The sequence below is a fragment of the Myotis nattereri genome (assembly GCF_964212035.1).
Source record: "Myotis nattereri genome assembly, chromosome: 9".
Lineage (NCBI taxonomy): Eukaryota > Metazoa > Chordata > Mammalia > Chiroptera > Vespertilionidae > Myotis > Myotis nattereri.
Window position 1 is genome coordinate 47,240,771 of NC_138084.1, and position 12,910 is coordinate 47,253,680.

General features: G+C 55.4%; 1 protein-coding gene across 1 annotated transcript in view; it reads right to left on the bottom strand.

Annotated features, from left to right (window-relative positions):
* Positions 1–12,910, bottom strand: part of GAB2 (GRB2 associated binding protein 2) — a 161,348-nt gene that overhangs the window by 3,887 nt on the left and 144,551 nt on the right. The window contains exons 4-9 of the mRNA XM_081100105.1: positions 7,700–8,289; positions 5,243–5,337; positions 3,761–4,025; positions 2,220–2,310; positions 1,810–1,912; positions 474–599 (exon numbers count right to left, since the gene is read on the bottom strand). Of these exons, the coding sequence (XP_080956231.1) occupies positions 474–599; positions 1,810–1,912; positions 2,220–2,310; positions 3,761–4,025; positions 5,243–5,337; positions 7,700–8,289 (1,270 nt within the window). The remainder of the gene's footprint in view (positions 1–473; positions 600–1,809; positions 1,913–2,219; positions 2,311–3,760; positions 4,026–5,242; positions 5,338–7,699; positions 8,290–12,910) is intronic.

Sequence of the window (12,910 nt, forward strand, 5' to 3'; positions counted from 1 at the left end):
CACCTCGTGACCACTCCTCCAGGGGAGGGTATGTGCTGGGTGCCAAGCAGCACCAGCCACAGGCCTCTGTGTATCCCTGCAGGGGACCTGAGCTGAGACCAGTGCCTGCCCTGCTCTAGACTGCGCAGATCTGTACGTCCTGTGGAGGTGGCCTAGGCCCAGAGTCCCCTCAGGCCACTGCGTCAAGAGCAGGGCTCTGGGATCCACCAGGCAGTGAGCTCTGCTCAGAGAGCTTGGGACCAGGACATAGGAGTCCCGGGTCTGTCGCTCATTCACTCTGTGCTTTTGTTTGCCCCTCTGCACAGGGAATGGCCTGGCTGACCACGTGCCTGGGCCCAGGTACCTGAGCTGAGGGGGGGACGGAGGGGGTGATGTGAGCCCTGTAAGACCCGGACGAAAGCACAGTCAAGCAGCAAGAGGGGAGTGCTGCTGTTTGGGGCGTAGGCACCCCCACCCCAGCCCACCCCAGGCACCTTGCGGTGGGGGCTTGGAGAGCTTGGCTGGAAGTCCAGGGCCAGGTAATCGACGCTGCCGGTGCTCTTCTTCGGGGCTGGACTGTTGGTGCCACTGGGAATGGGCGAGGCAGACACTGGGTATTGCTGTCACAGGGAGGAAAGTCCTGTTAGTAAGTTTGGGAACTGGCCTAACCCCCCACCGGAAAGCTCGCCTCTGGGAGCTGGAGCTGCTGGCCCCCCTGGAGGCGCGCACCGGGCCAGGGCCTGGCGCGTGCTCACTTAAACCCTGATGGCAATCCTAATTTTTTAAAACAAAGACAAAACTGGTTCAGAGCCGTGGTGTGGCCTGTGGTTGTACAGCTGCTGAGCAGGGGCGGGAACCAGGTCTGTGCTGGCTCCCAAACCTGTACTCCTCCCACTGAGCTGTCCTTCCCTCCAGGCCAGCTCCCTCCCGCCCCCGCAGGCTCCCCCACAGCCCAGCCCTCGCCTGCTGACCCCATGACGGGAGCCCGTTCCCTTTGTGTACTGGACGCTGGGAAGTCTTCTGCAGCAAATCTGCTTCTCTGAAACCCCACCCATGGCCTACAGCAGTGTGCTCCCCCAGCTCGTCAGAGATCTCCACAAGGGGCCCCACCCCCTCAATAGCCCCTCAGGGACTGCTGGAGGGTCCTGTTTCTGTCCAGGCCCCAGGTAAACTGCCCAGGATTTTCGCGAAGCCCCATGCTAGCGAGAAGGGCGATCGTCTTCTGCTCTGTCTGCCCCCTGGTTGGCTGGTTCATGTGCAGCAACCACCCTATTCTGTGCAGTCGTCCTCTCTTCCCCGCCATCTCGGAGGCCCTGTGCCACGCTGCCTGTGTCTATGCCTCCAGAGTCCTTCCATGTGCGCCTCCCCTCTGCACACATGCTCATGGCCCTGAGCACAACAGCGTAAGGGAGTGAAGGGTAGGTCTTTTACTTTGAAAGGCTTTTAACAGGATAGAAGAAGGAGTTAACTTTGAAGGTGCTCCTGCCACCAGTGTTTATTCTGAAAACCTGTCTAGTCACTTGGTCTGTTAAGCCTTTTGGGGCTCCCTCCTTCCCACAGGAAAAGTCCAGTCTCCCCAAGATGTCATTTGTTGTCCTCCACCTTTCCCAGCCTGCCCTGCAGCTGCACTCTCCACACCACCTGTGTCATCACAACAGGCAGGCCTCCTCTGCCCCTATGACTGCGGTCTCTTTGCGGGTAGGGACCCTGTCTTCATCGCCTCATGTGGCTCAGGAAAGGTTTGCAGCAGCAAACAAAATAGCAAGTAATGTGGGATCCCTGGGCGGAGTGAGTGGAGTGGGGACTGAGCCTTGGGCCCGGGGCACTCACCATAGAGACATAGTTCTCCTCACTGTCTCCTGAGTCCGTGCTGGTGATGCTCTGGGTGGAGGTGGGGCGGCAGTACTGGGAGGAGCTCGAGTTGAAGCTGTGGCTGTGGTGGGGGGAAGGCAAGGGTAAACCGGGGAGTTTCCAGCCTCCACAGGGCCCCCAACCCTCACCCACCCCAACCTCTGCCCTCAGAGCGCCACACATCACTACCAGGTGAGGAGCTGATTCAGGGTGGATACAACTGTTCCCCCTTCACAGGAGGAGCCGAGCTCCCGGAGACATAGGGAGTGCCGAGCTACTGACGGCGTTACCATCGGGCTGCAGCCTTCCTGACTCCCAGCCTGGCCACCGGCCCCCTCACCAACCCCGACGGCTCTGGGCCACCCTCCCACGTCCAGAAAGACACTCACATGGCCCTCGACCAAGACTTGGTGACAGGGGACTTGAAGGGGAGCTCATCGATGACGGTGTTGCTCCGCAGGTCGAGTGGGGTTGGCTTCACTGAAGCAGGAAGGAAAGTTGTGTTATCCGCCATGAATAATGATGTCACTCTTACATGTGACACACAGGGTGAGTGTGAGTGCCCTCAGATTCATCCTGGTCTCACAGAGGGACACAGGCTGAGCGGCGATGTGCTCGAAGTCTGTCTTCAGATGCCAAAGTACAGATTTTTTTTGCATTGTGTCTACAGGAATCATATTTTCTGATTCTAAAGTGAGGACAGAGGGTCTGACAACAGGTTGCTCTCTCCAGATCTGTGACCATGTAGGGAAATGAGGGAGGACGTTTATATGGGAGAATGCCGGCATGACCACCTCTGACCCTAAAGTGGAGGGAGATGAAGGCCACAGCCTTGCAGGCTTCCATTCAAATGCTAAGACCTGAATTCCCAGGTGACCAGACCCACTGGGCTCATCTCCACCAGAGGTGACTCGACTTCTCCCTCTAGTCCCTGCCACGGATCCAAGGCTGGTGCCTGAGGTGGGAGCAGCGGGAACCCCAGCATGTCCTCCTGGTCCAGAGGCCGGGAACACAGAGCCAACTTCACTGAGCACCTGCTGTGGACCAGAGTCAACCTCCGGGATGCTTCCTTTTGAACAACCCCGGAGGCAGGAATTACTGTTCCCACTTCACAGATAAGGAAACTGAGGCTCAGAGAACTTAAAGGATTTGCCCAGACACACCTAGGAAGTCTTGGATAAGGATTCCAACCCCCATTTACCTGGTTTGAATGCTCACACCTTTCTATTACGTCAGAGTGGACCTTTTAATAGACTGCTTTGCCCGTTCCACTCTGCCCAGATCTAAACTGTTCCAAGTTACCCTTGCACAACATTTTATGCACAAGGAGGAACTTTCAGATGTAGCTATGCCCCTCAATTCCTCTGGGAGGTACGTATTATATCAGTGATGGCGAACCTCTGACACGCGAACTCATTTTTTTGGTTGATTTTTCTTTGTTAAATGGCATTTAAATACATAAAATAAATATCAAAATATAAGTCTTTGTTTCACTATGGTTGCAAATATCAAAACATTTCTATATGTGACACGGCACCAGAGCTAAGTTAGGGTTTTTCAAAATGCTGACACGCCGAGCTCAAAAGGTTCGCCATCACTGTATTATATTCTCCTTTTCACAAATGAAGAAACAAGGCTCAGACACAGAATGATTTGTCTCTAGTCACACGTCAGCAGGTGGTGGAGCTGAAACCAGAATGTGGCTTGTCCTGAGCCTCGCCCCCCCCCCCCCCCCCCCGCAGCTCTGGACACCAGGCTTCTCCCTCAACCAGTCCCTAAGGTGCCAGACCACTGGGATGCATTTGCAGGGTTAGTGCATGTGTGTGAGACTTTGGGGTGTTAAAAAGTGCAGGACCCACTTGATTGCTAAATGAATGCAAACAGCCCCTGGCCATTGTCCAGAGACGGGACCAGGAAAGATTGGACTTACCTTTGCGGTCAGGTTTGAGGTTGCGGTTGACAGGGGGTGGCTGGATCTCACTCCCCCGGCTGGAGCCTCGATGCATAGAAAGGGCTGTTGCAGGGTAGCTGAGGGGATCAAAGAGATGGGGTCCTGGGCTCATGGGGATGTAGACGCTCTGGGAGTTGTCACCTGCTCGCTCCAAGGCCAGCAGAGTGGAGGAGCCGGGATTCATGGGCACGTAGTTGTCTTCGGAATTGGTGCTGTCTGATCGGCCTATGAATGTTTTCGCCGGCTAGGAAGGAGAGTGAAAGAAATACAGCATCACTGGCAAGAAGAAACCACAGCGGTGAGGACCTGTGCACCAGGGAGGAAAAGGCACGACCAGTGAGGTGCGCCGTGAAGCTATAAGGCAGACCCTGGGAAACCAGAGAAAGAGTGGGCAACAGGAAGTCCCCCTTTGGGAACCTTTTAGCTCTCGGGCTCCCTTGGGGACTCCTTGTAATTTTTGATAAATGTTTAGCATGAAATCTCCTTAGTGGCTGGGCCCATGAGGTGTTCCATCTGCCCCAGGCAGCACAGGCCATGGCTGCACAGGTTAGTTCAGGACCTCCCTCCACGTCAGTGTGGACTCACCATTGGGAAGTCAGTGTGTCAGGCCCTGCGCTGGGCCAGGAGCATATCAGAGGCTTTGGCCCTGGCAGGTGAGGGCTGGGCCAGCTGCGCTACTCAGGCCAGCTCTCAGGGTGACTACGGGGCAGGCAGAGCTGCCAGAGTGTGCAATGCAGCAACCCTGACCACGGCCTTCCTTCAATTCTTGCCCTGTGCATCCAGAAGTAGAACTAAACTGCTTCTGCATTGGTTATCTAATTTCCATTTTTTTTTTTTCAGGCACCTGAAGCCAGGCCCAATCTGCTCAGCTGGGGCCTGACACCTTGCAGAACTGTGGTCAGCCACTGCAGAGGGCGGCCTGGGATCCTACATTCAAGCCATAATTATGCCTGCAGTCACACAGCCACTCCCCCAGGGGAGACCTGGCGGGTGAGGATGCAGCCTGAGATCCGCATTCCCAGAGCCTGGGCCTTCTGCATTTAGACCTTCCTGTTTACCCACAGGGTTGGTGAGCCTGTGGTCTAGTGTACCTAAGTACACACGCTTTCTCTACAGCAGGTTCCTCAATCCAGGGAGCCCTGGCTGGGTGGCTCAGTGGTTCGAGCATCATCCTGTATACCAGAAGGCTGTGGGTTCCATCCCTGATCACGGCGCATACGGGAGGCAATGGATCGATCTTCCTCTCACATGGACGTTTCTCATCCTCTCCCTCTCCTTCTTTGAAAATCAATAAACGTATTTTCAGGTGAAGAAAAAAAACCAAACCAAACTCAAAATTCAGCCCTGGGCTCTGAACTGAGACAAGAACTAGACAGGGTCCTAAGAGGGAGATACTGTCTCTCTTCGGGTGACCTTATCCCATCTGAGCCGGCCCGAGGACGCCTGGCTGGGGCCACTCACCAGGAAAGAACTGACTCCGTCACTCATGGACTCTGAAGAGCGGCCTGCACTCTCTCCGCCTCGCTGAGGGTGGTCATAAGACTCGCAGGAAGAAGCTGTGGCAGAGGAAGGAAGACCAGATGCACACACGATTTCCTGTGTGTGGACACTCCCCCAGACCCTCCCCCAGACCCTTCCCGTGTTGCTGAGATTCCAGAAGCCACTCCTCCCCGCCCTGGGATCAGGCATTACCCTGTCACATCTCCCTGCAGCTCAGAAGTTCCTCCCAGGCTCCCAGCTCCAGTGCTGGCATCTATGTGGAGCCCCAATCACTTCACCCTCATTTATGCACCTCTCTTCTAACCACAGCCCTTACTGCCTGGGCCACTCACCTGGCCACCACTGACTCCTGACTGATGTACACACGTGATTTTACTTCCCTACCTGTGTGAGAGCTCTCTGACGGGCAGGGTCATGTTCTCTGTGTCCCTGCCATCTCTGTCCCAAAGAGCGGGGTGACTGATCAAACAGGTGATGCACTGCAAGACTGCAGAGTGCTGAGCCAGCAGTCAGGGCCCAGGTCCAAGGCCCATCTCTGCCCCTGAACAAGTGTCTCAACTACCTCAGGCCTCACGTGGAATGGAGACGAGGCTCTGTCTCATCAAATTCTCAGGGTACTACTGGCTTCAACAACAGAGCAGATATAAAACAGGCTTTGCAAGTTACAAAGCAAATGCAAACAAAAGGCATGAATATGCTAGACTTTTTCACTGAACAGAGGAGATTATGTGCAGGGCTGGAGTACTCTATGTGGGAAACGAGTGACAGTCGAAGTTAGAAGTTCAGACTTTACACAGATTCAAGGGGGGCTTCGGAAATGTTCTGAAGATCTAATTTTATTTTAATACTAGAGGCCCGGTACACAAAAATTTGTGCACTCGGGGGTGTCCCTCAGCCTGTCCTGTGCCCTCTGGCAGCCCAGGAGCCCTTGGGGGATGTTCACTTTGCCAGCGGGGACCAGACCTAAGCTGCAGTCGGACATCCTTAGCGCTTCTGAGGAGGCGGGAGAGGCTCCCGCCATCACTGCTGTGCTGGCAGCCGTCAGCCTGTCTTGTGGCTGAGCAGAGCTACCCCTGTGGGAGCGCACTGACCACCAGAGGGCAGCTCCTGCATTGAGCGTCTGCCCCCGGTGGTCAGTGTGTGTCATAGTGACCAGTGATTCCCAGTAGTTCTGCTGTTAGGGTCAATTTGCATATTACCCTTTTATCATATGCCTGGTGTATGGGTGGGGGCTGGTTGGTTTGCCCTGAAGGGTGTCCCGGATCAGGATGGGCATCCTGCTGGGGTGCCTGGCTAGCCTGGGTGAGGGGCTGAGGGCCGTTTTCAGGTTGGCCACATGCCCTTCAGGGAGGGGGTCTTGCTGGGGTGCATGGCCAGCCTGGGTGAGTGGCTGATGGCTGTTTGCAGGCTGGCCACAGCCCTTCAGGGTGGGGGTCCCTGCTGGGGTGCCTGGCCAGCCTGGGTGAGCGGCTGAGGGCTGTTTGCAGGGTGGTCAAGCCCCCCAGCAGGGACCCTCACCCCTTGAGGGTGTGGCCAGCTTGGGTAAGGGGCTGAGGGCTGTTTGCAGCCTGGCCACAGCCCCTTCAGGGTAGGGGTTTCCCCTGGGGTGCCTGGCCAGCCTGGGTGAGGGGCTGATGGCTATTTGCAGGCTGGCCACTGCACCTTCAGTGTGGGGGTCCCCACTGGGGTGCCTGGCCAGCCTGGGTGAGGGGCTGAGGGCCATTTTCAGGCTGGCCATGGCCCCCAGCCACCCAAGCTCCCAGTAGAGGCTGGCTAGAAGCAGGTATCTGGGATTTATTTATCTTCTATAATTGAAACTTTGTTGCCTTTGGCGGAGCCCACAGCCGGCCAGGGCAGGCGGGAAGCTTGGCTTCCTCCATCGCCGGGGCAACCAAGCCTCCTGCTTGCTCCAGCTCCATGGCTGCCAGCTGCCATCTTGGTTGGGCTGATTTGCAAATAGTCGCTCTGATGGGCTGGTGGGCGTGGCTTGGGGGTGTAGCAAAGGTATGGTCAATTTGCATGTTTCTCTTTTATTAGATTAGATTTGCTCATCTATGTAGGTTTGGCTCCAGTTTGGACTGGACCTCTAAGTTGATTTTTGCAATCTTTGGTTTGATTGATAAATGAATAAAACACTATGATTTAGATTTCCAAAACCCATAATATGCTGTAATGTGGTTAAACAAGACTGTTCTATCTCCCTTGTAGAATACCAGTTTCTCTGAGGAAGGTCTGCTACACTCTCACCATGTGGGTGTCCACTAACAGCCTCCAGTGCTGGATGGATGATGTCTAAACCATGTCAGTGACCAGGCTGGTCCTCATGTCCCCTGGGCATGCATGGCTACAGACTAGCAAACTGCTGAGAAGCCCCGTGCTACCTCTCCTCCCCCGGACCTCAGCTGGGCTTGCACTGACCTCGGTGAAGTCGGCTGTTGTCCATGGCCGGGAGGGTGTTGCGCCTGGGGATGGTGGCGGCAGAGACCGATCTGCTGTTCTCACCGATGGGGGGTCTCTGCTGAGAGCTGCCCCAGCGAGGTGTTTCTGCCTGGCTTGGCTTGGGGGGTCTGGGTGGGGGAGCTATGGCTGAGTCCCCAGGAGCGCCCACTGCCATGGCATTGTGGTTCTTGTCCAGGGTGAAGGTCCTAGGGATCTGGTAGGCTGAGTGGGGGGTGGCCGGCACCTCCATATTGTCCACCAGAAGGTCCCCGAACTCCCGGCACAGGGCGTTGCTGGGCGTCTTGAAGGTGTACACGTCCTCGTTATCCGTCTCGGAGCCTGTGAGGCTGCCCTTGGTGTGGCCATGGGCGGCCAGGCTCCGGGGCAGGTCGTAGGCACTGTCTCTGAATTCTGTGTTGTGCCGGCTCGGCTTGGGGAGGCTATAGAAGCCGTGGACTTGACCGCTGACCCCGTTGACACAGTGTCCGTTGCCCTGGGCAAGTTTCTGTACAGCTGTGTCACTCCTCATGAGGAAGGAGGCCCTGGTGCCCTGAGAGAAGCTGGCACTCCTAAGAGAGAAAGAAGGGACGGGGCAGGTGGTTAGAGGAGGCCAGGACTGCCTACCCAGGGAGGTCAAACCCTGTGCAGCTCCTTAGTGCGGGAGAAACACAGGCTGTGGAGGCCAGCCGGCCTGAGGTTTGCCTCAGTTTACTAGCTGTGTGACCTTGGGCAAGGCACGTTCTCTCCCAGAGCTTCAGTTTATGCTTCTTCAACAACGGTGATTAAACACCTACTCTGAAGGTTATTCAGAAACTAGACTAGTATACAGATGTTCCATCAACGTCAGCCTTTATTCTTCCTGCTACCCCCAAATGGCTCTGAGTAGCAGGGGCTGGTCTTACCAACACCCCCACATCAAGAAGCCAGTTATACTGCTAACTTGATCACTGTTTTAAGGCAAAATACACACATTTGAATACAAATACGGAGAGACAGTAAAAAGAACCCTAAAGTCGTCAGAAAATAGCAAACAACTCATTTTCTCGAAGTCTCTGTCTCCTATTGTGAAATAAGTTATCCTACAGGTGCTGATGTAAGTCATAAGGAGCCATTCGGATGTTAGCTACAGATTTATTTTCCGCTGTGTATTATGGCTTGTTGACAGGCATTTGTAAGGAAGTCAAAATATTTATTGGAAAATAGTTTCCTGTTTGGGAACTATATTCAGGATAGAAGGAGTTGTGCGTTTTCTGTGTGTGTGTGTGTATGTGTTTTTTAATTTAGTTTTTTGGGCAATAAGGTAAAACCAAGCAGTTTAAAGACCTAGGAGTACAGGGATATGTGTTAGGTCCCGGATAGGCCACTGATATGTTCTGTGAGCTTCACTACGTTCCTCCCCAAGGTTTGACTCCTCAAGGTGGGACCTCCCCAAGGTGGGACCTCCCCAAGGTTTGACTCCTCAAGGTGGGACCTCCCCAAGGTGGGAACTCCCCAAGGTGTGACCTCCCCAAGGTGTGACCTCCACAAAGTGTGACCTCCCCAAGGTGTGACCTCCATAAGGTTTGGCCCCCACAAGGCATGACCTAGTGGGTCTCAAAGGGTCCATTTGGTCCTGAAGCAGCATAAGCCTCTGGTTTATAAGCGTGGTTTCTTTTTTTTTTTTTTTTTTTTTTTTGGTAAAAACACATCCTATTTATTTCTGTACCTAAGTTTGGGACAAGTCAGCACTAAACATGTAACAAAACCGTCTCCACAGCTGGCAAATCACAGAGGCGTGGCCCCTGCCACCACCACTCCTAGTCCTGGAGGTCCATGTGGTGGTGGTGGTGGTGGCTGGGGTGTGGGGTTGGGGTGGGGGGTGAGATGTCTGCGGCAGGACGCTCATTACGGGTCTGGAGTCTCCCAGGCTCTTCCTGCTTCTGATTCAACTCATCTGGTGAGGGTTGTCTTCTCGGGCAATGTCCACACCAACCGACCTCCAGCACTGGCTCCTCAGAGCTGCAGGCCCACGTGCCGTGCCCCGGCCCCACCCTGGCACCTACCTGGGAAGCAGGGTGCAGCCTCCACCCAGCCTCCACAGGCTCCCCCTGTGACCCCTGAGCCTGACTCTAGTATCGCTCTGCTGACTAAGTACAACTTGTTACACAGGAAACAACTGAGGATCCCATTATACTCACTCTGCATCTGGGACCCCACCTGGGGACCATCACCCACGGCCTGAATTGCCTGGAAGGTGGGGAGACACAGTCCCAGAGGGCTCACCCTGCTCTGAGGCCCACGTGTGTTTGGGCCTCCGCATGGGACAGGGGGTCTGTGTGCTCCGACCACAGTAAGAGAAGCTGGGCCGCATGGGGTGTCAGTGCTGGACGGAGGAGGAAGAACCATACAGGAAGGATGAAGCGGAGGCCTGGCCATGCACAGGCTGGGCGGGGGCGGGGGTGCCATGATGGGAATGACTTAGGTCCCAAGGGGCATGTGACCGAGAATCCCGTGGCTGGGGGCCGTGTGTCAGGAGCGCCCAGCTTGTGTTTCATCCTCAGACCTCATGTACAGGTCCAGGCTGAGGTTCCTCTGCCTGGAGTAGCCACATCCCACCCAGGTCTCAGAGCTGTCAAAAGAATGACCCTGTTACCTCCCCGGGCCTCCTCCCACCGGCCTTGAGCCCCCAAGTCTGTCAGAGCACTGAGTCCTTGTCTGTGAGGCTCTACAGGGGTCCCCACACCACAAAAGGCACTTGGGGCTCATGGACACAACTTTCTAAGAAGCACTTGGGGCCAGGCAAGGTCAAGGACAGGGCCCCATGAACGAGCCTGTGAGCTGACTTCCCTGTGGCAGGTGCAGCGCTGGTCTGAGCTGCAGGTCTGGGCCTGGATGGGAGTGGCTGCTGGGCAGCCCTCAGCTGGCATCACAGGGCGTCTGTGGGTGAAAGGGTTTTGGCCCTGAAATGTATCTGTCTGCGCTTGCCATTCTGATCCTGGAATGGGTGTGTGAGTTTGTGGGTCTCACCAGCAGCTGCTCATGTGAACTGAAATCACTTAGATGATTTCACATGTGTTTTGTGGAAGAGTCTATTTTATAGGCACAAAGGATTCACATGGACTTGCAGACTCGTCAGTGGCTCTGGGACCTACACACACACAGAAGGTGGTCAGTGCAGGGAAACTGCAGGAGGCGGTGGGGATGGCGGGAGGGGTGGGCAGGGGTTTTTCTCCGGAGTCTGAGAATGGAGCTCAGGCCGAGATGTCTCCTGCACTCCTTTGTGGCCCCCCCCCCCCCCCTGCCCGGCCAAACACCGAGGCCTGAGATCTTGGTGGAGGAAGTGGCTTCACACCCAAGGAATCTGCTGCCAAGTCCTCCTCCTGACGATTGGACTGTGGCTCCCACCCATGGCAGTGGTGCCCGTGCAGCACCTCGTGTCTGCTGCGACGTGGATTCGGTGTGTGCATGGAATTCCCGCACAGAGTATTGGGCAGAATGAGTGGCAGCCTTGTCTGAGGACAACTGCTGGCGAGCCACAGGGCACGGGCAGGTGGGAGTGGGTGTCAGGGAGGCCCCATTCTCAGGAGAGGGTGCCAGGTCTGCTTGAGCCACTGCTGACAGGGGGTGCTCTGGAGGACACCCTGGAGGCAGGGCAGGATGGGTGGTCTCCATGCCTTGGCTGGGCCTCTGGGGGAGACTATCTGCAGCAGCGGCTGAGGGCCTGGCCCTCCTGTTGGAAAAAAGCCTGAGCTCTCCGAGCGGCCAATCCTGGCCTCTTGAGTCTGCCGGTCGCCAGGGGGTTTAGGCAGCGAGACAGAGGGCGGTCAGAAGGGAAGATGGGGGAGCAGCCCTGCCTGACCGGTGCGCCCTCTCGTGGTGCTGTCAATGCTGGCTGTGCTATCGCGATTTGGAAGCATAGAGTGTTTTGCCTGCCACTCAAACCGCTGTCCAGACGCCGAAGACCTGAGGGGTGTTGTTGGTCGTGGTGAACTGGCCTCTGTCAAGCTGTGGCTGCAGGTCCCTCTGTGGAAGGGGGGGAGATGTGCTCTGGGGCCTTTATCGGAGAACAGGGGCTGTGACAGCTCGGGTTGGCCAGGGCTGCTGTCCCCCGACTTGCACTGGGAAGACTCTAAGCTCTTGGAACCTGTGGAGAGGAGCGGAATTAGGGCGGGTCCATCAGGGTGAAGCTGCCCGGCCTCTTCTATGCTCAGGGGCCTCAGAGCCTGTCAATCAAAAGCTAGGTGTTTTCTGTTCCATGTGCGAGCTTCTAGCAGCATGTGAGGCTGGGTCAGAGCAGGATGGCGCGGTGCTGGGGTCCAACCCCAGCAGGTCCAGGGGTCCCCAAAGGTGTGGACGGAGTCGGCGAAGAAGGAATGACACGGAGACAGCGTTCAGTTGATCAGCAGCCTAGCCAGGATCTCTAGCCAAGTTCTGGTCAGGATCTCCAGCGAAGTTCTGGTTAGGATCTCCAGCCAGGTTCTGTGTCCATGTTCTCTTGCTAGGTTCTCCAGGTTCTCCAGCCAGGTTCTGTAGTCATGTTCCCTCGCTAGGTTCTCCAGCCAGGTTCTGTCCAGATTCTCCAGCCAGGTTTAGTCACCAGGTTCTAGTCAGGTTCTCTTGCCATGTTCTATCCAGGTTCTGTAGCCAGGTTCTGTCTCTAGGTTCTTCAGCCAGGTTCTCTCTAGTTTCTCCAGCCAAGTTCTGTAGCCAGGTTCTGTCCAGGATCTTTTGCCATGTTCTCTCGCTAGGTTCTGTCTCTAGGTTCTGTGGCCAGTTTCTGTCCAGGATCTTTTGCCATGTTCTCTCCAGCGAAGTTCTTCTGTCTCTAGGTTCTGTGTAGGTTCTGTCTCTAGGTTCTGTGTGTAGGTTCTGAGTCTATAAGCGTGGTTTCTGAGCTGGACTTTGTGTCCTGTGTAGGTGCCTCGGGAAACTGGAGGATGAGGTTCTAAGAACGCAGGGATCCAGGTCTGGTCTTCTCTCTCTTACATTATGATTTTTCATTGGTATTCAGTTGGGGGTAAAAAAAGCAATCACTATTCTAGAACAATCCTTTGTAGTAGTGAATCTGTCTGTTGGACTTGACCCCTGTTGGGGGCTATAAGCTGCTAAGAATCGGATGAAAAGCTCTTGGAGTTTCTCACTGGAATAAGGCAGATACTGCATATATACAATTTTCAGGCTAAATCTGGGGGGCGAGGGTGTCATAACCCC